Source organism: Nomia melanderi, chromosome 4 (assembly GCF_051020985.1).
Source record: "Nomia melanderi isolate GNS246 chromosome 4, iyNomMela1, whole genome shotgun sequence".
Taxonomy (NCBI): domain Eukaryota; kingdom Metazoa; phylum Arthropoda; class Insecta; order Hymenoptera; family Halictidae; genus Nomia; species Nomia melanderi.
Window position 1 is genome coordinate 2313754 of NC_135002.1, and position 22275 is coordinate 2336028.

General features: G+C 41.7%; 4 protein-coding genes across 9 annotated transcripts in view; 2 read left to right on the top strand and 2 right to left on the bottom strand.

The window, feature by feature from the left end:
- Positions 1-303, bottom strand: part of LOC116428302 (uncharacterized) — a 31755-nt gene extending 31452 nt beyond the window's left edge. Inside the window, exon 1 of the mRNA XM_076366873.1 lies at positions 73-303. The gene's annotated coding sequence lies outside the window, so the exon portion shown is untranslated. The remainder of the gene's footprint in view (positions 1-72) is intronic.
- Positions 304-1763: 1460 nt separating this feature from the next.
- Positions 1764-11942, top strand: LOC116428285 (ATP-binding cassette sub-family C member 4-like). 2 transcript variants are annotated; one of them, XM_031979723.2, is made up of 16 exons: positions 1766-1957; positions 2590-2700; positions 3219-3609; positions 5013-5144; positions 5225-5413; positions 5918-6226; positions 6701-7219; positions 7339-7644; positions 7723-7923; positions 8633-9134; positions 9488-9718; positions 9924-10160; positions 10385-10647; positions 10713-11152; positions 11225-11354; positions 11435-11942. In XM_031979723.2, the coding sequence occupies exons 1-16, from the start codon at positions 1884-1886 to the stop codon at positions 11642-11644; spliced, it is 4245 nt and encodes a 1414-aa protein (XP_031835583.1). In that variant the 5' UTR covers positions 1766-1883; the 3' UTR covers positions 11645-11942. The 2 variants fall into 2 exon arrangements, with proteins under 2 accessions (XP_076222940.1, XP_031835583.1); XM_076366825.1 differs by lacking the exon at positions 5918-6226 and having other exon boundaries at positions 1764-1957.
- Positions 11943-12046: 104 nt separating this feature from the next.
- On the top strand, positions 12047-13435 carry LOC143174453 (putative multidrug resistance-associated protein lethal(2)03659). Its single transcript, XM_076366894.1, has 3 exons — positions 12047-12104; positions 12544-12680; positions 12761-13435. The coding sequence occupies exons 1-3, from the start codon at positions 12047-12049 to the stop codon at positions 12872-12874; spliced, it is 309 nt and encodes a 102-aa protein (XP_076223009.1). The 3' UTR covers positions 12875-13435.
- Positions 13436-13597: 162 nt separating this feature from the next.
- LOC116428288 (uncharacterized) lies at positions 13598-21527 on the bottom strand. 5 transcript variants are annotated; one of them, XR_012998404.1, is made up of 8 exons: positions 20677-20826; positions 18581-20137; positions 17961-18495; positions 17194-17887; positions 16864-17115; positions 14023-14102; positions 13844-13949; positions 13598-13747 (listed from the first exon to the last, which is right to left on the bottom strand). XR_012998404.1 is itself a non-coding variant. In XM_031979735.2 (5 exons), exons 1-5 carry the CDS (start codon positions 20868-20870, stop codon positions 17013-17015), a joined length of 2898 nt encoding a protein of 965 aa, XP_031835595.1. In that variant the 5' UTR covers positions 20871-21527; the 3' UTR covers positions 16586-17012. The 5 variants fall into 5 exon arrangements, 3 of the variants coding, with proteins under 3 accessions (XP_031835595.1, XP_031835591.1, XP_031835596.1); XR_012998403.1 differs by lacking the exons at positions 13598-13747; positions 13844-13949; positions 14023-14102 and adding an exon at positions 14134-14241; XM_031979735.2 differs by lacking the exons at positions 13598-13747; positions 13844-13949; positions 14023-14102; positions 20677-20826 and adding an exon at positions 20862-21527 and having other exon boundaries at positions 16586-17115.
- Positions 21528-22275: the final 748 nt, after the last annotated feature.

Consider the following 22275-nt stretch of genomic DNA (forward strand, 5'->3'; position numbering starts at 1 on the left):
TGATTTATCGTTTCATGGATTTCGCGGACTGGCTCGTTTCGCGGTTATTTCGAGTGGATAATTAGTACTCACGAATTCTGCGGTTCGCCGGAGACAAATTAAAATTTCTCGAACGTTTAACGTCTGTCGATGTCCCCGCGACGAGGAAGGATTTAATGTCCACACTACACTGGAAATATATATATGTATGTACAGAACAATGCCGTAATTTGTTCAATTTGTACGCATAAAAAGAGATGTTTCCTCGCTGACAAGCGACAATCCACGCACATTGACAGGAATAATCGAACTAAGCTGCTCGGAGGCCGAGTTTGTGCGCAGTCGGTGTACCAGACGCTGATTGGCCGACAGCTGCGCGACCTAGTCATCTCTGCGCGGGGAATTTCGAATTTATTGTTTTAAATTCCGTTAATATTAGACTACAGACGAGATAACAATGAAAAAATGGTAAAATTATAACGAATAGATTTGTATATTGATTTACCGTAATTAATACTTGGTAAACTTCGAACATTTTGATTGATGTTTTTCTATCGATTTTTCTCTAGGTAGAGGGCAGAACATAACCTCTGAGGAAACTTCTTTACACAGTCGGTAATTCAGAACATGTAACACCGATAAATTTGCAACGTTTAAACAATAAATGTCTGTGAACCTAGTGTTAATGATGTGAATTTTTCTATGGTGACCTGTCATCTTACGAGGGAAGTCAGCGAACCTGGAAATTCAAGAAATTATGAATTACAGTGGAATCATTTTTCGCGCCGAATTTCAAACTGAAGGGGTGGAACCGACCGTTGGAAAGAATGGTTTCTTTTGCTTTTTTTCCATTTTTTTTTTAACAAAAAATACATTATTCTTTCGTGTCCATAAAATTAAAGAATAAAATTCTTGAAAAAGTTCAGATTTTTAAAATACCCCAGCACTGAATTTTTTTGGAAAATTTTATTTCTGCTATCTTTGTTCTCAAGATAATCCATGGGAAGGAAAAATTTACATTTTTCATCAGGGATTGGTTTCACCCCTTCAAAGTGAATGAGAAAAATTGCAATGTATTACAAATTTCATAATTTTTGTAATTTCCAGGTTCAATAACTTCTCTTTTTACAAGGAGAGTGCAAGGTCTTTGGGTCACTGATTTTGTTGAAACTTTGCATATTGGTAGATTTGGTTCTCCTGTTATTATATAAGAATATATTATAAGAATATCTAAAAAACTATTGATTATCTGCCCATATAATGATACATATTCATAAACAAGAGAACCAAATCTACCAATATGCAAAGTTCCAATGAAATCAGTGACCCGCAGGCCTTGCACTCTCCTTCTTAGTGATAAACTATTACACACTATCACATACAATGCGATTATTGTTAATTACTACTATACACCTATTAATTATATATTAAAATAATTTCATCCATAAATAGTGGAAATATATCCTAGAAAACCAGAAGCTAAATGCAGTTGCACTTGAATGCTAAATTACCCTCAGACTGACAATTAATCACAAGTATAAACAACAGCGAATAAAGATATTTGTTTCTATTTTTATTAGTCTCGCCATTTAAACGAACGAAGCTTGCAACATATATTACGTTAAACAAATGAAGATGATTTTATCTTTGCACCTTGAGTTAAGCCATGCATCTCTATCACATCACTATCTCGGTTACTTAGAATACACTTTATCCACATTTTCTCTGCACTTTAAATTCCTTTTTGCATGTATTTGTCGTTCTTTGACGCGCAAGATCTGCATAAAAGTCGACAACGTATAATTACCATACTAGCAAACGTAGGGCAGCTTTAAAGGCTGAAGTCGCGCCGGCTCGCGCTAAGTTGCACGCGAGACTGTGATTCTCCAACTAGGATTTCCACCATGGAACCAAAGATAGTGTGCACCAAGCGAAGTCCTAAAGAGACCGCTGGTCCCCTGAACCGATTCTTCTTCGTGTGCGTATTCCCCTTGGTATCTCATTAACCGGTTAACCGTGGAATTTTTAAAAAATCTCTCACTGTGCGCGCAATAACATCAAATAATGAAGTGTACACTCGTTAAATGCAGGCTGAATGCATTAAAAATATATCTTAATGAAAAACTGAAGGAAAACGAAGAAGAATGGATTATTTATTTTTTGAGACAAACTTGTAATTCTTTGTTTCCCTTTAGTTTTTCGTTAGGATAGATTTTATACATATTATATATATAGTATTAAGTTTCGTATAATGCATCAATATGTGAAATATTTCTATAAAATAGCTTTGTTTTTAATGTACTTATGTTTTCTCATTAGTTCGTTTCAAATAATGTCATCAACATCTCATAGGAAAGTGTCGAATGTTTCTAGTGAAAAGCTTCTGAGTGCAAACGGTTAAATTAACTCAAAGAGACATCGCAAGTAAATTGAGAAGCAAAGCTTTTCTATCCCAATATCACACACACGGATGCATTATACACAGTTCAATATTGAACATCAAATTTTATAGTTTCACTGCATCTAATCAAGTGACTGAGAGTCACCTCTCGAGTGCAAAGGGTTAACCGGTTAATTGCAACCCTTTCTTCTCATTCGGAAACATTTCAGATGGCCGCGAAAGCTGTTCTACAAAGGTATCCGTGGAGATCTCAATTTAGAGGATCTCTACTCTCCCGTGAAGAACGACAATTCCGGAAACGTCTGCGACCGATTGACCCAGTAAGTGTCCACGTTCGAAGTCTTCCATTCGGAAAATTTCAGAGACAAGATTTAACCAGTTAAGTGTGGAATTTTTGAAAAATTATACATCAATTACTTGATCAATAGAAAAATAGAAAACTGTTCGAGTAATTAAATCATTAAGCTGTTCAACTAATTAAATCATTCATTTGCAACTTAGTCTTCCAAATATGAACATTTCATCTCGTCGAAACGTCGACGTTCGTTCGCAAAGGGTTAATTGCTGATCCTACGTTCACGTAACATTTCACATACATATAACACAAATCCAAAGTAAAATTTACAAATTCGAATTCCTTGTTTTCTCCCATAAGATAGAACTATCGGTTTAACCGATGTTTAAAAATGTATCAATACAATCACCGACGCTCGCGTTTTTAATAGCTGAAATTTAGCCGGCGTTCAATGTGTTAAGATGACGTGTATACTCGTCGAACACACTTAACTGGTTAAAAAAAGAAAAGTAAAATCTGAAAGACACGTGCCACGTTTCGCAGATTATGGGAAAGCGAACTCCGGAAGTCAAAAGAAGAAGAAGAAACGACGGACTACACGGTGGACATGAATTTCAAGCGAAAGAAGAAACCGTCGTTGGGCATAGTGATTCTGCGGACCTTCAGGAAGGACTTCTTGATGTCCATGGTCCTCTCCTCGCTGGTGTACGTGCTCTTGGTTTCCATTCTACCGAGACTGGTGTCTGGGATCATCAATTATTTCAACGTGGACCCGAATACTCATACTGCGAGCAGAACAGAGGCTCTCTTGTACGCTGCCGGGGCCATGCTGGCTATGCTGGCTGAGGTCATCTTAATGCATCACGGTGACCTCTGGCTGAATCAGTTGGGCATGAGGATTCGAGTCGCCTTGTGCTCCCTGATTTATAGAAAGGTAAAGTTAGTGACGGTTGGAGTGATAGAATCTTTAGTTGACAATTGAGTTGCTTAGAAGTTAGTGTGGTTCTGTCTATTTTGGATATTTCTTGATTTTTTTCAATAGAATCTTTAGCTGACAACCGAGTCGCTTAGAAGACAATGAGGTTCTGTCTATTTTTAGATATTTCTTGATTTTTTTAAATTCCAATGGAATAAATAATATTTTTCTGAGTTATTCGAGTACTCAGTTGTCCCTTTATTTTTTTCCTAGGTATGGGAATTCTTTTTATAGCTTCTGAATATGTATAATCATTTCAGAGATCAGAATATGAATTTTCCGAATGTTTATCTTCTGAGCGAGTTATCTGTATTATAATTTAGACGAGCAAAATATTGCTCGAATGACGTAGGACGTTCTAAAAGATGTCTTGATAATTATTGAAATTAACCGTTCGACGACGAGTTCTGTTTCCTGCTCATCGAATGATTTACTTTCATTAATTTTTCATTGTTTACCCGGAAATAATAAAGTGCAGCGATTGTGTCATTTCATAATTGCTCGCTGTGGAATTAGAACAGAACGGAATTTCATAATTCCGTTTCCAAACCGAAACGGTTGAATATTTATACGTCCTTGATACATATTTATACCTTCTGTTCAAGACAAATAAGACACATTATGAATATGAATATTATTTGACATCGAAGTCGGAATGATTAGTCAGCAAATATGTTATCATCGTAGAATTGCATTGAACGAGAATGTGCGTCACAGTGGAGTCCCTACGGTGACCTTGTCGCCGTAGAATATGTATCGTCGCACGCAGGGAATTGAAGAAAACGTGGATAATGATGTAACCGTTGACCCTTTGCGAAGGAAGATTCTTGGAAGCATACAAAACCTACAACATATGAAGCTAAATTACATATCAATCGCTTAATTAACCCTTTGCACTCCAGGTTGTTTTGTAATCTATCAGCAACTGTAATTAATTCTTATAGTATTCCTAGCGAAAATGAGAAATGCTATAACATTTCTTAGATCTTTTATTTTCCTTAGTACAAAATTTGGATATGTGGAAAATCTAATAATTTTAGGGTAGTTTCTTTGAGATTCATTGAAATATTTAATATTATAACTGGTGCAATATTGGAGCCTTAAATGAATTTTAAGAAAACTACCTTAAGATTATTAGATTTTCCAAATATAGAAAGTTTGTACTGAGAAGGGAATTAAAGGTCTAAGAAATGTTATAACATTGTTAATTTTCAGTAGGATTACTATCAAAATTGGTAGGAGTTGGTGACATATTATGAAACTATGTGGAGTGCTAAGGGTTAAACTTGCAAGACTGAAATTAGGCCTCGGTGTCCTGTAAATTCGACGATCCTCTTCCATTTCAAACGTTTTGCTTCTAGATACTACGTCTTAACTACAGCGCTTTGTCCGAGACGTCTCCTGGACAGATCATCAGTCTGCTCGCCAACGACGCTGGTCGTTTCGACTACGTTGTGTTCTACTGCAACTTCCTTTGGATCGGGCCAGTCCAGGTAACGTCCACTTCGTTCGACAATTGTCCAATGACACAACTGAAACAAAACGTTTGTTGACGTCACGTTTAACTTCACAGATGGTTCTTTCTTTTATACTGCTATGGACAGTAATTGGACTCCCGACCGTCGCTACTTATATATTACTTTTCATAATGATAGCTCCAATCTTGATCGTCAGCAAAAAATTGAATGCACTGAGGGAGATTGTAGCTAGCATAACAAGCAAGAGGGTGGAGATAATACATGAACTGATAACCGGGATACAGGTGAGTCGATATAGATTTAACCCTTTGCAAACCTTCAACAGATGAAGCTAAATTATACATCAACTGTACAATTGATAGAACAAAAGGAAACTGCTGATCTCTTGCTATTGTAATTAAATCATTCTTTTGTGACTTAGTCTTTGAAATATGAAAATTTCATCTCGCCCAAATGTCGACATCTGCAAAGGGTTGAAAGGAGTCTGCTCGTTAACACTAAGTTTATGGAACGCGTCAAATTGACGCATATTGGATTTTAGAAATATTATTTTGTAAACGTTTACGCCGATTTTGATTGATCACACTGATATGTACCCTATCTACTATCAAATCTCCAGTTTCCACAATCTAAATAAACATTGATCACACTGACATGTACCCCAATTACCTACTATCAAATCTCCAGTTTCCACAATCTAAATAAACGAGCATCAATTCTTTTAGGAATAATAGAATGAAGACAATAAATGCCTGTAAACCTAGTGTTAAAATTCTGTCTCTTCCAAGGTGATCAAAATGTACGCCTGGGAGAAGCCATTTTCCAAGTTCTTGGACGCCATCAGAGCCGAGGAGTTGAAGAAAATCACGATCTCCGCGTACGTTCGTGCGATTAACATGGCTTTCTTGGTGCTACCGAATCGAATTCTTGTGTATATTATCATCCTGGTGTGTGTTCTATTGGGGACCAAGGTCCAGTCGGAGCAGATGTACTTGCTGACTATGCACCTGAACTATATACAGCTGACGGTGGCGTACTTCTTTCCACTCTCATGCTTGATGTTAGGGGAGATCATCGTCACTGTGAACAGAATAGAGGTTTATATACTGAGATCTTATTAAGAATCAGATCATTAACCCCTTGCCCTACGAGTGAGACCCGTGGTGAAGATTTTCAACACGATTCAACAAATATATATATTACTCAGTTCATTCGAATTCAAAGTAAATATTATTCCTCTGTAATCAACTATTACACTTAACAGGAAATATAGGCATAACATATGCTTAGAATTTTCCTCTTTTTTCAATAAATTACTAATGACAAAGTAACCGTGTCGATCAGAGTTGAGGAAGAAATCATAGGCCAAGGGGTTAACCCTTTGCACTCGGAAGGTGACTCTCAGTCACCACTTGATTTCCTACAGTGAAGCTATAAAGTTTGATGTTTAATATTAGACTTCATATAATGCATCAATCTGAGAAATACTGACGTAACATAGCTTTGTCCGTCAATTCACATGAATTTCTCTTTAAGTTAGTTTCACGAAATGTCCTGAACAATTGTTGCAGGAGTTTCTATTGTTGGAGGAACGCACAGACGAGTGGATCTCATCGCACGACACGCAAGGTGATACCGTCAAGGTTAACAAAGATGAGAAGAAAGCGAAGAGAATTGAAGACGCCATCGAAATTAGAAACAAGCCAGTGAACCAAGTAGAAGGCAACGCGCCGGTTTCCGTGGCACTGAACCACGTGTACGCGAATTGGCTGCCCGAGAAATTACCACCGACGCTGTCCGACGTTACAATGAGAGTCCAAGCAGGAGAATTACTGGCGCTCGTGGGTTCGGTCGGCTCCGGGAAGTCCTCCATCCTTTATTTGCTCCTCAGGGACCTGCCCTTGGGAGCCGGGAGCGTGAAGATGCTCAGCAATCCGATGGAAGACGTCCACGACGATGCGCACGGTTATTTCACCGATAAACGGAACCTGACGATCTCCTACGCCAGCCAAGACCCGTGGCTGTTCTCGGGGACGGTCAGGGAGAACATCCTCTTCGGAGTTCCGTACGACAACGCGAGATACGCGGCTGTAAGTTCTCCAGGAGGGATCGAATCTCTCTTCTCCGCTGGCACGGTTTGGTCTAGACGAAGCTTATCGTCCGCTTCGTGAATTGGAACACTCGATGACGAGCGCGTCGTGTGTCGCAGGTCACCAAGGCGTGCGCCTTGATCAGGGACTTCCAGCAACTGCCTTACGGCGACCTGACTCACGTGGGCGAGAACGGGTCGTCCTTGTCCGGCGGGCAAAAGGCACGCGTGAACCTGGCGAGGGCTGTCTACAAGCAGGCCGACGTTTACTTGCTGGACGATCCGTTGAGCGCCGTGGACGCGAAGGTGGCCAAACATCTTTTCATGAGGTGCATCCGACAATATCTTAGCGGGAAGACGAGGATCCTGGTCACCCACCAGTTGCAGTTCATTAAAAAGGTCGACTCCATCGCAGTGCTGGACCGAGTGAGTTCCCATCGATGGTTCTCCAAATAACGGACACGGCGTATTGTACTCGGGAAAACGTTGGTCTTCTCGTTACAGGGCCGTGTCAGGATGTCGGGCTCCTACGAGCAACTGTACAATAACACCGAGGAATTCTTAAACGTAATCAAGGGTATTAAAATGTCGGAGGAGGTCGCTAAGCGAAGAGAAACAGGGCTGGGATCCTTGAGCATGTCAGAGAGGAGAATTAGCAAAAGGAGCGTGGGCAAAGCATCGATGAGATCCACCACCAGCAGCGTGGTATCTAGAATTATATTTTCGTTAATGTCGAATGGGAGTCTGATAATGAAAGCACACTGATGCTCGCTTAAATTTCACAATCGGGTTTCTGCAGTGGGTTTTACTAGAGGTGGAAAAATAGGAGCAAGCTATTTCCTTTCAGGAACTAACTCGAGCATGGCCTGACAAAGGCAGAGTATATATTGAATATAAACACGCTACCTTAAAGCGACGTCACACGTGTCAAACGTAAACATGCAATGAACATTTCAATTACACTAATTGTAACGTTACCTTCTCAAACGCAGTGCCAGTGAATTTCTGAGATTATTGTGATTAGAATGAGCCCAAACACGACGGAGATCGGTCTAGTTTCACCGATTCAGTGTAATTAACGAAATTAAAAGCTCATTTACCCCCAGTGGATGAAACTACACCGATTTACGTCGTGTTTGGACTCGTTTTAACCAGCAAAACATCAACAATTCATCAGTGCCACATTTGAAAATGTAGGTTGAATTGACTAATTGAAATATCTCTTCATTGCATGTATACATTTGTACTCTTGTGCTCATTGTATTCATTTTCTCTCTATCTACTGAGATCATTTCACTGAGCCCCATATAATGAGTAACAGAAGGAGATTACCTATCGCTGTAGAATTCAGCTGAATTTCAGTGAAATTTAAGCGAGCCTTACATCACGTTGCGCTCACGGTCGCTGTTTTCAGTTGTCCTACAATTACGACACTCAAGAGTACAGTCCAGAAGAAGAGGACGAGATAGCGGCGACCGAACCGGTCTCCGGCAGTATGTACGTGGAATACTTCAAGTACGGCGGATCGTATTTTATCCTAGCTTTATTGCTGCTTGTCTTCGTTCTATCGCAAGCGGCCGTCAGCGGTTGCGACTATTGGATCTCTTACTGGATGAACGTGGAGACCATAAGAATAATTGTGGCGAACGGTTCCGCGACGGACACCAGCCGGTACGAGAAGATGACGAACGACACTTTCTTGTCCAGCATATTCACACTGGACAGGTACGGGCTCGTCACGCAATTCGACGCCCTGCACGTTTACACCTTCTGCGTGGTTGTCTCCATAGTGTTCATAGTGGTACGAAACTTCTTCTTGATGAGCGTGTGCGTGAACGCCAGCAAGAACATCTACAACATAATGTTTTGGAACATGTTACGCACGACGATGTCGTTCTTCCATCGAAATTCAGCTGGTAAATAGATCAAGCATGATTATCACTAGGTTCACGGAGTGCGTCAATTTGACATACTGAACTTATAAACATCACTTGGCAAACGTTTGTCGGTTTTGGTTGATGCAGTTATAAGAATATTTATATTTTTTCAAAAATACTGTGCGTTAAGGGGTGAATATTATATTTTTTCCTCTGTGAAATCGTGCGGCGTTCAATGTGTTGAATCCCTAATTTCCAAGATCTAAATGGTCGGACATCAATTTTTCTTAACAATAGAATAAACCGGACAATACGTCTGTAAACCTAGTGTTATACTTGAACGTAGACGATGACTTACAAAATTAGATTTATCAATGTATCGATTTATCCAGGAAGAATCCTGAACAGATTCTCCAAGGACGTGAGCACCATGGACGAGCTTCTACCAGCGGTGCTACTAGAGGCTCTCCAAGTGTTTTTCGTAGCCTTCGGCATCGTCGTCATGATAGTGATCAGCTGTTACTGGATGGTCGTCCCTTTAGTCGTTTTCAGTGTTTACATCTGGCTCGTGAGAAAGGGCTGCAAGAGGATCGTGCAGAGGCTGAAATATTTAGAGAGTGTTAGTAAGTAGTCAGGCTTAACACTTTCACACCGCTGTGATTTCCAGTCTTTCTCATTTGGTGACTGAATTTTCAAAATTGATAGAAATATTGAAATTGAATTAATTCTCTTATAAATTAAATTAATTGGATTAATTCTCAACTATATGGCAATGCTTTCTACGAGAGACGAGTGAATTTGTATGATACTTATCGAAGGAACTTTCAGCGAAGAGTCCTGTGTTCGCTCACATAAATGCCACGCTGCACGGCCTGTCGACGATCAGGGCCACTGGGCCAGAGGTCACGAAGCTGCTGCAGACTCAATTCGACCAGCTGCAAGACGTCCACACGAGCGCGTGGTGCGCGATGCTCATGACGCCGCAAGCGTTCGGCGTGTACCTGGACGTAGTCGCAGCGTTGTTCGTTGGATGCCTCGGTTTCATTTTCATTTCTTTAGACAGAAGTGCGTGTCGAGAACGGTGCGTTTAACACTAGGTTTACGGAACGCGTTAATTTAGAAATATTATTTTGTACATGTTTATACAATTAGCTACCATCAAATTTCCAGTTTCTACAATCTGAATAAACAAGCATCAATTCTTTTAGGAATAATAGAATGAAGACAATAAATGCCCGTAAACCTAGTGTTAATCTACACTCGCAGACCAATCAGAATGTTTTCCTTAGGTGCCTTTCTGGGGGGCGACGTCGGCCTAGCACTGTCGCAGGCGCTTGGTGCCCTGGGCATGTTGCCCCATGGTTTGACAAGAAGCATAGAGACGTCAGCGTACATGGCATCGGTGAATAGGTTATTACAGTATACCAAACTTCCCGAGGAAGGAGAATGGGAGAGTAAGAATCCTCCGCCCGCAGAATGGCCGCAGCACGGCCATCTGAGCTTGAAGAACGTCAGCCTGAGATACGAGAAAGACGAGCCACCGGTTCTCCAGGTGTGTACGAAGAACACTCGATTCATCACTGGATTGTATTCCATTCTGGAACCTGACTGTTCCAGGATCTGAACGTGACGATAGAGGCCGGATGGAAGGTCGGCGTGGTAGGCAGAACCGGTGCCGGGAAATCTTCCTTGATCTCGGCCCTGTTCCGTCTGTTCCCCGACGGGATACAAGGAGAAATAAAAATCGACGGGTCGGACGTGAGCCAGCTGGGTCTGCACGAGTTCCGCTCGAAGATATCCATCATCCCCCAGCAGCCGTTCCTCTTCTCCGACACCGTGCGCAACAATCTGGACCCCTTCAACGTCTACGACGACGCGCAGCTGTGGGACAGCCTCCGCCAGGTGGAGCTGACCGACCTCGTCCTGGACCAGAAAGTGCACCGGGGCGGGAGCAACTTGAGCATCGGCCAGAGGCAACTGATATGCCTGGCGAGGGCCATCTTGAAGAACAACCGCATCCTCGTCTTGGACGAGGCCACGGCCAACATCGACAATCGGTAATTCTCGTAATGGAGAATGAGGAACGTCGTCCACCTGTTGGCAGTGAACGTAACGGCGTTATGTTTCAGGACCGACTCGCTGATCCAGGAGACGATACGCACCAGGTTCGTCGACTGCACGGTCATCACCGTCGCCCACCGCCTGAACACCATCATCGACTGCGACAGGATCATCGTGATGGACGCCGGTCGCATCGCGGTACGATCAGGTTTACAATGTTGTTGTCAAGAGTATAGCTACTGTGGAGTGGCTCGCTCATAAGTGGTTTGTGGGAACAGGAATTCGGCTGCCCCCATGAGCTCCTGCGCGACAAGCCCAACGGGATCTTCTCGCAGATGGTGGAGAACACGGGGGTGACGATGGCGCAGACGCTCCACGAACAGGCGGAGAAGGCTTGCCTGGACAGGAAGAACCAGAGTCCGGATCGAACCAGGAAGATCTCCACCGACACGGATTCAACTGATGTCATCGCTGAGACCATACTGTGATGGGATCTTGGACTGAAATAATATAGACAATGAATGAATGAATAAGTGACTGAGAAAATGTATTTAAGCTTCGGCCTTACTTGAGTGGGACAGAACGTGAATTATTTTCGTAACACGTGCAGTACTGTTTCAATGAAAGCCACGCATACAGAACGCTCATATCAATGATCCAAGAATGCTGTAAACTAATTTATCATTCGACATGCATGTAACATGATTTTTTTTAGTTTCGTATCCTCGTTATCCTCGTGTTCGCTGTGTATTGTTTATCGTGACGAATAAATTTTAATAGGAAATTCATGGTCTGACCATCACTCTTGACAAATTCTATTCCAGCGGTGCATTATAAATATCCCTGTCGATATCAACGCAATGGTTCGTTGTTGAGATCCATAGGGAATAATGGAGACGAAGAAAGTGTACACGAAACGGAATTCAAAGGAGGTCGCTGGTCTGTTGAGTAAAATATTTTTCAGGTGAGCTTCTCTATCGTTGCTTCTTCCTCGTTCCAGACGGTGAAGGGCGAGACAACGTTCCTCTTGGATTATCTAAAACAAAATTATAGTAGTAAATTAGTACACGTGGGTAATTAAGGTATCCTGTTTATACTTAACACTAAACCTACCAGACGGGTCAAAACCATTCCTGATTTCTTTTTGCAATTATTAAAATAACGGATATTTCTCTGAGAAATTGTTCAAGAGATTGATTTGGCAATACGCAAACTGAATTGTAAATTACAGTCTTGATAAAAGGCATTAATTAACAAAGAATTAAAAAGACATTTTAACTCGGTAGGTTTAGTGTTAAATTACCTTCTCTGTTCATTGCATCCTATTCAGAATATTCTTGGGAATTATTTAGAAAATTTTATTTATCTCAATCGCTGTTATTCTAAGTATTATTACCACCACTATTCATCCAGGAGACGATACGCACCAGGTTCGCCGACTGCACGGTCATCACCGTCGCCCACCGCCTGAACACCATCATCGACTGCGACAGGATCATCGTGATGGACGCCGGTCGCATCGCGGTACGATCAGGTTTATAATGTTGTTGTCGCGAGTATAGCTACTGTGGAGTGGTTCGCTCATATATGGTTTGTGGGAACAGGAATTCGGTCGCCCCCATGAGCTCCTGCGGGACAGACCCCACGGGATCTTCTCGCAGATGGTGGACAAACGGAGAAGTGCTTGGACAACGGAAACGAACGATGCCTGGATCTAATTAGTCAGTCCTCTACTAACAGTGGGTCCATTGACGTCATCGCCCACAGTGTACTTGAGGTAGCGGGTTTTCAAGAAAATTAAAGCCGGAAGAATGTAGGAAGGTAACGCAAAACGGAAGCAACTGAAATAAAAATCATTTGTATACATATACAGGGTGGAAATTATAAAGCGTTACAGTCGAGTATCTCCGGAAATATTGATTACACGCAAACATCTTTCAGACGAAAACAAATAAAACGGTCACACCTTTTCTCCATTTTTCTGCAGGTTTGACCTTGAATGACCTTGAGCCATAGGTCGTTGAATTCGTCTTAAAACACGCTATTCGATTGTGGATAAAAAATGGTGTCGTTCCATTTGAGAAAAGAAAGTTGACCTTCACCTCACCTTGGAGCGTCCACCAGGAAAAATAAAAATTCCACCAAGCGACGTCCCCCTCGGTATCGAACAACTCTCGTCTGAAACATTTTTGCGTGTAATCAATATTCTCGGAGATACTCGACTGTAACGCTGTATAATCTCCACCCTGTATACACACGTGACGAGCGTGTATCCAGATTTGTTATATTTATTTAAAATCGAATATATCTATACAAGTGTAACCTTCTATGGAAAATGAGAAATCGTTTTTTCCAGTGTTCAAAAATAACGATATCGCAATCGTATTTAGAATTTTTTCCATTTTCGATAAATATTCGTGTCCACGTGATTAGCCCGAACGCACTTATGGCGGTGGTGACACTAGTCTCCCTCTCGGAAATACTTTACCATGAAATCGTCTGAGTCGGTACGTCGAGCGTAATAACTGCGAATAACAATTTGTCCGAAGATGCGTGTCGTGAGTTCGTTTCCCCGAACGAGAGAAATTAATCTGAGAACAGAACACGTTACACTCGCACGTATTACAGTGTGTGGCACACTACGGTGAAAACCATGGTTAATTTGTAAAAGGATTCTCTGAACGTACCAGGCTCGCTGACTCGTCGGAGGAAAAGAAGACATTTTGGAAAACGTAGAATCACGAAATTATTATTCTCTCTCTCTCTCTCTACGCTCTGTTTGGGCGTCTAATTCTACAAACGAGTTGTTGTCGTCAATGATTCCCTTTACTAAATGAGATTACACGGGACCTTACATCACACTTACAGCGTAAAAGGCAATTAAGTTCCTATGATCTTGCCCAGGAGTAATCCCCTGAGATCAATTTTGTCTCTGCGTTCTAAAAACTTCAAACGAGTACGTTTATGTTCCATGTATATAAGTGTTTGGATACGCATGTGTTCCTATGTATAAGGTGTCGTAATATGTAAATCCTCTCTCTTCATTTCTCTTTGTTATACGGTAAATTCGTTACTAAAGTAGACCCTAGTAAGTATACGTTGCTCTTCATAAAATGTACTTCTCTCAAAACTTCAAATTAATGTTTATCGGATTAGAATATTTCTGAGGAAACACGGTGATCCTCGCGGAATTCGCTATGGAGGCCCCTCTAACAGGGGAATCCCTAAGTCTTGAGCTACACGGTCCGCATAAACTGATATCTAAATCCGCGTTCGGATAGCCGAACGTCCCGAATCTCCCAAATACAACAAGTACGGTAACACAGTCTACGTAATACGCGAACGTGTCGCGTTATTTGCATACAATTGAATGAAAAGTACAGGAGAGATCATAAAGTTGTGATACATAACGCATTGAGTATATATTACTTAACCTTAGCTTTAAAAGTAAGAATTATTCTTCAAAACATTGTATAGAATTGCATATATGATTTAATTAATAGCCATATAGCAAGAGGTTTAATTAAAAATGAGAAACATCTTGAGTATCTACGTGATAGAACAACTAACTCAATATTCCTTGCGCAGCGTTTTGAAAGAAAAGTGTAAACACATTTTGAACAATTGTCTTTCTTGATTGTGTTCCAAGTATCTTGTATAAATTGAATCTAACAACAATGTTCTTAGATATCAGAATTTGAAATAGTTCAAACAGACTGTGTTACGCGCATTCAGTTCTCATACTCTATGCATTATTTACACAAACGTATGGTTCCTCTATACCAAATCAGTTTTGCATCGGTGAACTCCTTGTCGATTATAAATATCCAATTAACAGAACGGAAAATTCCAATGACCTTCTGTGCTCCTTTAAATATCCAATTTTTCCAAGGAGTCGCGACGCAGACGTTGCTAGTTTGTATAGTTTTCTAGAAACTAAGTATACAATATATTATAATGTAAATTTTCAAGTAGCACTTATAATACATATTGTTTTATTCCTTTCACTTAATCACTGCCTCTTGTAATTTACTTTCAGTCCTTACAGTGGTACTTAAGTATAATCCCTCGAATCGGGATTCACGTGTGATAATATAATAATCCAATTAAAACCTATGTTTGATTTATTCGTTCGGATTGTAGTTTGTGTACCACGAATGGAATTTCAGCTTAAAATATTCAATGTTCAATGATTCGGTTTTTATGTTGTGAACCTCCTAATTTGAAACTAGCTAGTAGGCGAATTCATCCACTTCTGTTTAAGTAATACGTATTAGTCGTTCTTATAACAATAATTATATTCGAATAACAATTTTCTAACATTACCGAGTGTTTTATAGTTATAAATTATGTCGCTATCTTCCATCCTTTTTCTTTTTCCTTCTCCCTCAGCTAAGTAGACTTCTAGTTGTTTAAGTGCAACTATAAACTATAGTAGTAAATATTGTATAACAGCGATTTTATGAGTAACTTTTTAGAATATCCGTGTGGTAGTGTTTTCTAAACTTCTCTATTCGATATATATTAATTAGATCGCCTGATTTTTCCTGAAGTTCCTTTAGTCATTAAGAATATACTTCGCTAATGTTTCTCATACATGTACTTACATGGGTGCATATACATTATTGCAAAATAAATGGAATTTGTATTCTAAATAAATACGAGTATACAACGAACAGAGTATATTGTAGAAAATATAATCAATTTCAGGAATAAAAATGTAACACTTTCTCAGAGTAGAAAGAAGTGTAGAGAAAACACTGTTATATAATATTGTACCATATAAATTTCATCTAATTTTTTTTGTTCCTTTCAGGTTTATGACAATTTCTTGTGCGCTGGAACTTCACCTATAATTGTTCCCTTAATAGTATATATTTACGTAAAACACGACAAAAATAGTTTAGCAGGGAAAATGTTATCGCATACATATTCAGTACAAACGGTGCACCCAACCTGCCAAGTTATTTTTGTCAGTCAGTAGTATTGTACATTCAACGAATCAAAAATGATGCGGCATTGTTGTCTTTATTCAGATTCCTTTTTGTATATTTAGCATGACTTTGAATCAAACGACTACATTGAATTTCATAGAAAGTATGCGCTGCCGTGATAAATAAATATAAGAATATTTCTAAACCCCGTACAAGAAAGACATTAACATTAAATATATTAAAACAAATCCTCGATGCCATTAACAAAAACACATTCATAATCATGTAACGGATGTCAACTGTAGAAATGAAAGATACTCCCAACGTGAAATACAAAAAAGTGTTGCATTCACAATTCTCTGTCTACTATTCCTTTCCATTATTGCTAAAAAATGTACACTTGCTAATAGAACTTAAAGTATTCTTTTGGCAGTTACAATGTTCTTTGAGCAATACGTGTGATATCTCATTAAATTATTGATGTATTCCTGTATGTACGGTATATATTATTTGCACTTCTTTACTGAACAGCTACGTCGACAAACGAATATCGTACGCTACCAATTGCGTAAACGCATGTGTATAAGAATGTAACATAATCGGAGCTAATGGATTACAGCCGTATTGGCTGCACGATTTTTCAATAATTGATTAGAAATCGTATCCCTATCGTATCTCTAATTAATATGAACCTTTATAAAATCCCATAGAAAACAACTAGGGATAACCTAAAACGATTCGCCTGAGCTACACCAGCAAATGAAATTACTTACCGTTGACTAGAAAACGAAAGACTTGAAGATGAAGAGTATGGTAACTGGGAATAGTGATAAGTTAGTGGACGGTGAAGCATAGAGAAGTATTGCTAAACTGTTGTCTCCCGGTCGACGTGTATATACTCCACGTAACCGGGCTGTTGCTGTCAGGATGCTGCTCCGAGCAACGTCTCTTCTGTTGGCGCGCGTCTCGGCCTATTGCTTTTCTTTGTACCCTTATAATGAAGTCCTTTGTTGCGTGCTTTTGACCTGCAAAGTAAAATCCCATATCGTTGACACACAATTCTCTCATGTTCCTATATTGCATTGAACTCCTGATGATCCTACCTGCTGATCAGCACAGCAAAAAAGCATGCAAAGGCAGCGATAATTCCAGCAACACCAGCTAACACGAGCCACACTTCCGATGGAAGTAATCCGAGCAGTTTCGCACCGTTACCACAGTTTGCCTCGTCATGCCCGGATGGACAATGAGGACGTCCGTCGCACCAAAGGCTCGCTGCGATGCAAGCACTTAGTTCAGGGCACTTGTGAGGGCAGTCTCCATGGGATAAAGTGTCATTCTCGATTCCCCTCTCCGGCAGACGCAATTGTCTACGCAACGCTGCTCTGCTCTTTGATATCTCGAGCCACGAAGCCGCAGCCTGGCCAGACTCTCTGGCGACGAAGTCCAGGAGAAGCGCGGGTGGCCGCGGTGGTCCCGGCCATTTGCCTTCTCCAGCTCCTCCCAACCACTCCTCCGAGAACACGTGAACCGTGTACTCCCTGGCACCTGGCTCCGCGGGACACACCACCTTCAACAGTTTAGGTGGCCAGCCGGAATACAGGAGAATCCGGTTGGTTGTCGGACACTTCGGTTGCTCGTTTATCTCTGACAACGGAGAGGGCTCCAGAGGGAGAAACCAACCCCAAGTCAGGACAAAGAGAGATCTATTCTCGCGTGCCTCCACTAACCAAGGCAGTCCCTCGCAGTAAATGTCTGGTCTTGATAATGGCGGTGCTATGAATCTTAACTCGCCTCCTGGAAAGGAATGAACAGAGAATCGATGAGTACACTTGTTAGGGTTGAACGAGTGATTCATAAGTAGCATTACCTTCTCCGCGCACTCTCTGTTTCCTGGGACACTCGGGTGCCCGGATGAGCTCGAAGCTGGCGTAGAAGAAGAGCGTTTCAAAGTCCTCGTGCGGTGCCTGCTGATCAACCAGGAATGTAATTTCTAGAGCTCTGCTCGAGGAAATGTGCGTCAGAGGTAAATGAGACGTATTGTCGCACAGACAAGCTCTGGGAAGCCTCACGTCCCGCCATGGCGCCTCGTATAAAACTAAACGAGCTTCTCTGGAGCCCACTTCCTGAACACAACGCGGTCGGCTGGTGTGAGGATCTGGTTCGCTCGTGCACACGGTCGCTTCGCCTAGGCTGACGTTGTGCAACGTCAGCCGCACCCTCTCGTCCGTGCCCGCCTCGATTCGGTATCTGCAATCCAACTTGGAGGATCCACCTCTGCCGAAGAGGCGAACGTCGCGCGGCGACATTACTTCTCCGCTTCGAATCTTGCGCCAGACTCGACTGCAAACACCGTCGCCCCAAGGCTCGCCGGCTTGAACGGTTGAGATGAACTCGTACTGCGCCTGTGTAATGATATTTTAAAGATGATTGATAGTATTCACTGGTGAAGAGAAAGAAAGTTTGAGAAAGGTTATATAGTTAGCTTACGTTAAAGTTAACCGTATGAAGAGCAGTGCCCAACAGTGTTTCCATGCGCAGCGTCAAGGATGGTGCTACTGTTATGTAACTTTCATCTTTGGTACATGGCCGTGTGCTCCTGGTTACGTTTCTTAAAGCTGCATGCGCGCACAATTTAGGTGTGTCGTCGCAGAGTGTAGCCATCGGATGGTCAGTGGGCGGGCTTCCATCCCAGAAAGTTAGTTTCACTGCACAAGACACGTTTGACTGCGAGCTAGCATTATTTTCTACGCTGCCTGTTAAATCTCTCTGAGAGTAAGAAGAAAAATAAATCCACACTCTGTCTCCAGCGGCTCCTCTGATATTCCATGTACAACTGGAGTTCGGTGGCAGTGCGTGAAGCGGTGCTCGTAGTATACCACTTCTTTTACTAGTTCCGTTTACAAAAAAGTGACAACCCTGAAGGCCTCTAGCATAATCGAGTCCATCGGAATCAACGTATACTACTTGAATCTCAAGTTCGAGTCGCAACGCAGAAGCACCTAGGGGAATAGCTATTGGAGAACTTCTAAATTCCACTTGCATCGTTGGACCTCTGGCAGTTATTCTAGGTAAAGGCCCTCCACAGTAAACCAATAAAATCGGATCCTCTAGACGAACACCGTCGTGAAAAACGAGGCGGTCTTTCTCTGAAGGGCAATCTTGCCATACGCTTAGGGAACTATTGGCCGTAGTAATTCCAACTGGACCAGTGGGTGTAGATTTCACAGAAATCATAGCATGTTTGCACGTGGGTACCTCCTTTTGCCTTATGGTGATCAAACAGCTTGCATTTCTTGGATATTCACCAGGATAATTTGGACTTTGTAGTCTACACTGCTTTAAGTGGCATTCATAAAAATTTCTAGAGCAGTATGTACCTGGCACCGGGGAACCTCTTTCAATCGGAAGATCTGGTTTTCCTAATCTAGCAACAGCTTCGTTACGCGCTACAAACCTATACCGCAATTGGAATTCGAATGGTACTGTGGAAGGTGCATGAAATAATCGTATAGAGGCTGTAACAGTACTGGTCTCGCTATAATAAGATGCCTTCCCTTCTCCAGCTCCACACCATGAACCACCGGTAAAATGTCTACCTAATTCTGCTAACTGTAGCGAACCTTCCGGGCAATTGGTAATAAAACTATCACTGTTTGGATCTATTTTACCTACGCTAAATGCATCCCACAAAAGTTGTACCAATTCTCCATACCCCTGTCCAGCAGCGGTAAATGTTAAATGACAAAGAAATGGTAGACGTTCCTCTGCGGGTCGTGGAAGATCTAACTTGTATGTACGTCCTTCCCGACCATGATAGGTACGATTGCAAGGAGTACACATTGTTGGTTCATCGCTATTATCTCCACAATCATCTTGTCCATTACAATATGCATCTATCGGTACGCAATGTCCATCTCTGCAAGTTAATTCGTCCAGACCACAATCACCACCCGCTGCATGGTCAATCCAACCAGATAATACTACCAACAAAACCAGAGCTGTTACTTGAATTCGCTTGTAGCCACCTCCAGCATCAGCTACCTCCTATAAAGTGAAGAAACCTTGATTAAATAACTTTATATTAATTCTGAAACAACGAAGTATGAAAAACATAATATTATATTGTTCTTACAACTTTAAAACATGATCAACTAAAATGTAACATACAGCAACGAAAGCGGGAAGTAATCAATGTGCATAGGTGCACACGTATGTAAATATTGGTCAACAAGGCGCTTCAATTCTCGAAGTGGTCAATCACATTTTTATCGCGTCTATATTTACACGATACTCTCGACGCGTGAAACATGTTTCATCCCATCTAACAGGTTTAACTCCTCTGTTTGCAAACACGAATCTCGGAAAATCGTCACGAAAATAAACACGTCCATACAAATACTCATCTCCGAGCTGTTTCTATCAGATACAATTTTCATACTTCTCCACAAGAATCCTCAATACTTAAATATTAATCTTAATTTTCCCAATTGAAGACACACGAATTTCCTTTAGTCTCGTTTCCAGTAAGAACATTCTCACAAGAGAGACAACTATCATAAAACAATGAATTTAAAAAATGTCACCTTATTCCCGACATGTGACTCGATTTTCCGACAATAGCTGCTCGCCGAATACATCGCATTGTCCCACGAAACTAATTATTACGACGAAGAGGGTATCTCGAGTTCCCGGAATGTATGTCAAAAGCGTATGAATCTTTAAGTCGGGGCGCACACAAGATTCCGAAAGGAGATAACAGGGGATTTACCATAATCATCTGTCATTGAATCGACCATCACAACAGCAAGCTCGAGGACGCAGTCGAAATCGATGTCATTCGCTAAACGCCAGCGGCTTTATTCTCGGGGGACAGTGTTTCCCGGAAGTCCGTCGGAATGATGTTCGTCGACGAGCGACGCAACCGACATAATTACGACAACGAAGCGGCACCGGCGATCAACACTGTTACCCCCGGCGGAACCGCGACGAGCTCGAGACGGACATGTCGATCGGCGTCTTCTTTCGGTGGGTCCCGAGCGGAATCGAATTCGGCGAAACGGTGCGAAGAAGGGATTCGAAGGGGGGACCGTCGCAGCGAGACTGGAACGCTCCGGTAACCGAACGGAACGGCACGCAGCTCCACACCGCGAAGAGGTTGATGCGCAACTGCACGGTAAAAGAGAAAAGCCCGGAGGGCTGTTTCGCTGCAGGGCATGTGCTGGGGTAAGGGTGATGGAACGAAACGGGGCTGAGCTCAGAGCCTGGCGCCTCAATGCATCGATCGACGTTCGGTCTTTCTCTCTCTCCGTTTCAACGCCCTAAACCCGTGTGCTACGTATACTGCAGTGACGTAACTACCGATCGCGACATCAAAATTTATTTGTCACCGACCGCGAGCCTCCTGCATCTTTCATGCTCTCGTCGATGGCTCTTAATCGGGAACAACTTTAATTATCGTACTCTTCCTTTCGCTTCGCCGATCAAATGAAACTGGCACGCTGAATCGAGATGCGATTTAACATTAGCTTAAAAATACGATTGATATATGTACGTGATATATGTACATGTATATTTGAAAATGAATATTCAAACGATACTCTAAAAATTAATTACGCTTTTTGCATGATTGAGATTTGAATATTTTTATACTGACTACTAAACGTCTGACCATTGCCGATTATTTCTACTGGCATCGATGCAACCGGTCGCGATGTTTGCATGGGCTTAAGTGGTATTGTCATATATTTTTTTTCGTACGACGGAGCGTTTAAAATCTGTCGTACCCCAGTTAATACGTTTGAAGGTTAAACGAGGGTAATAACGTCGGATACCCTCGATACGCTTCGGTACGCGGATTAACCGCACTTTGGAGCTTCACGAGAAAAATGCGAGCCGTAACACGTCCGACCGCTATAGGGGATGAATTGTAGGTCGGAAGAGGCGCACACAGGCCGAGACCGGTAATAGAGGGAAGAAACGAGATCACGGAATCCGAGCAAAAAATGAGGAGTGTAACTCAATGAAAGCTTCGCGCGTAGTGGATCCTCGAATTTTTTATTAGCATTCCTGCATTAAGGATAAACGTAACGGTCGTTAAGGAGTTTGATTAGTAACACCAAAAATTAAAATTTTACGTTTTTTCCATGGTAACGGTTCTATGATTTTTATTCTGTAATCTACAT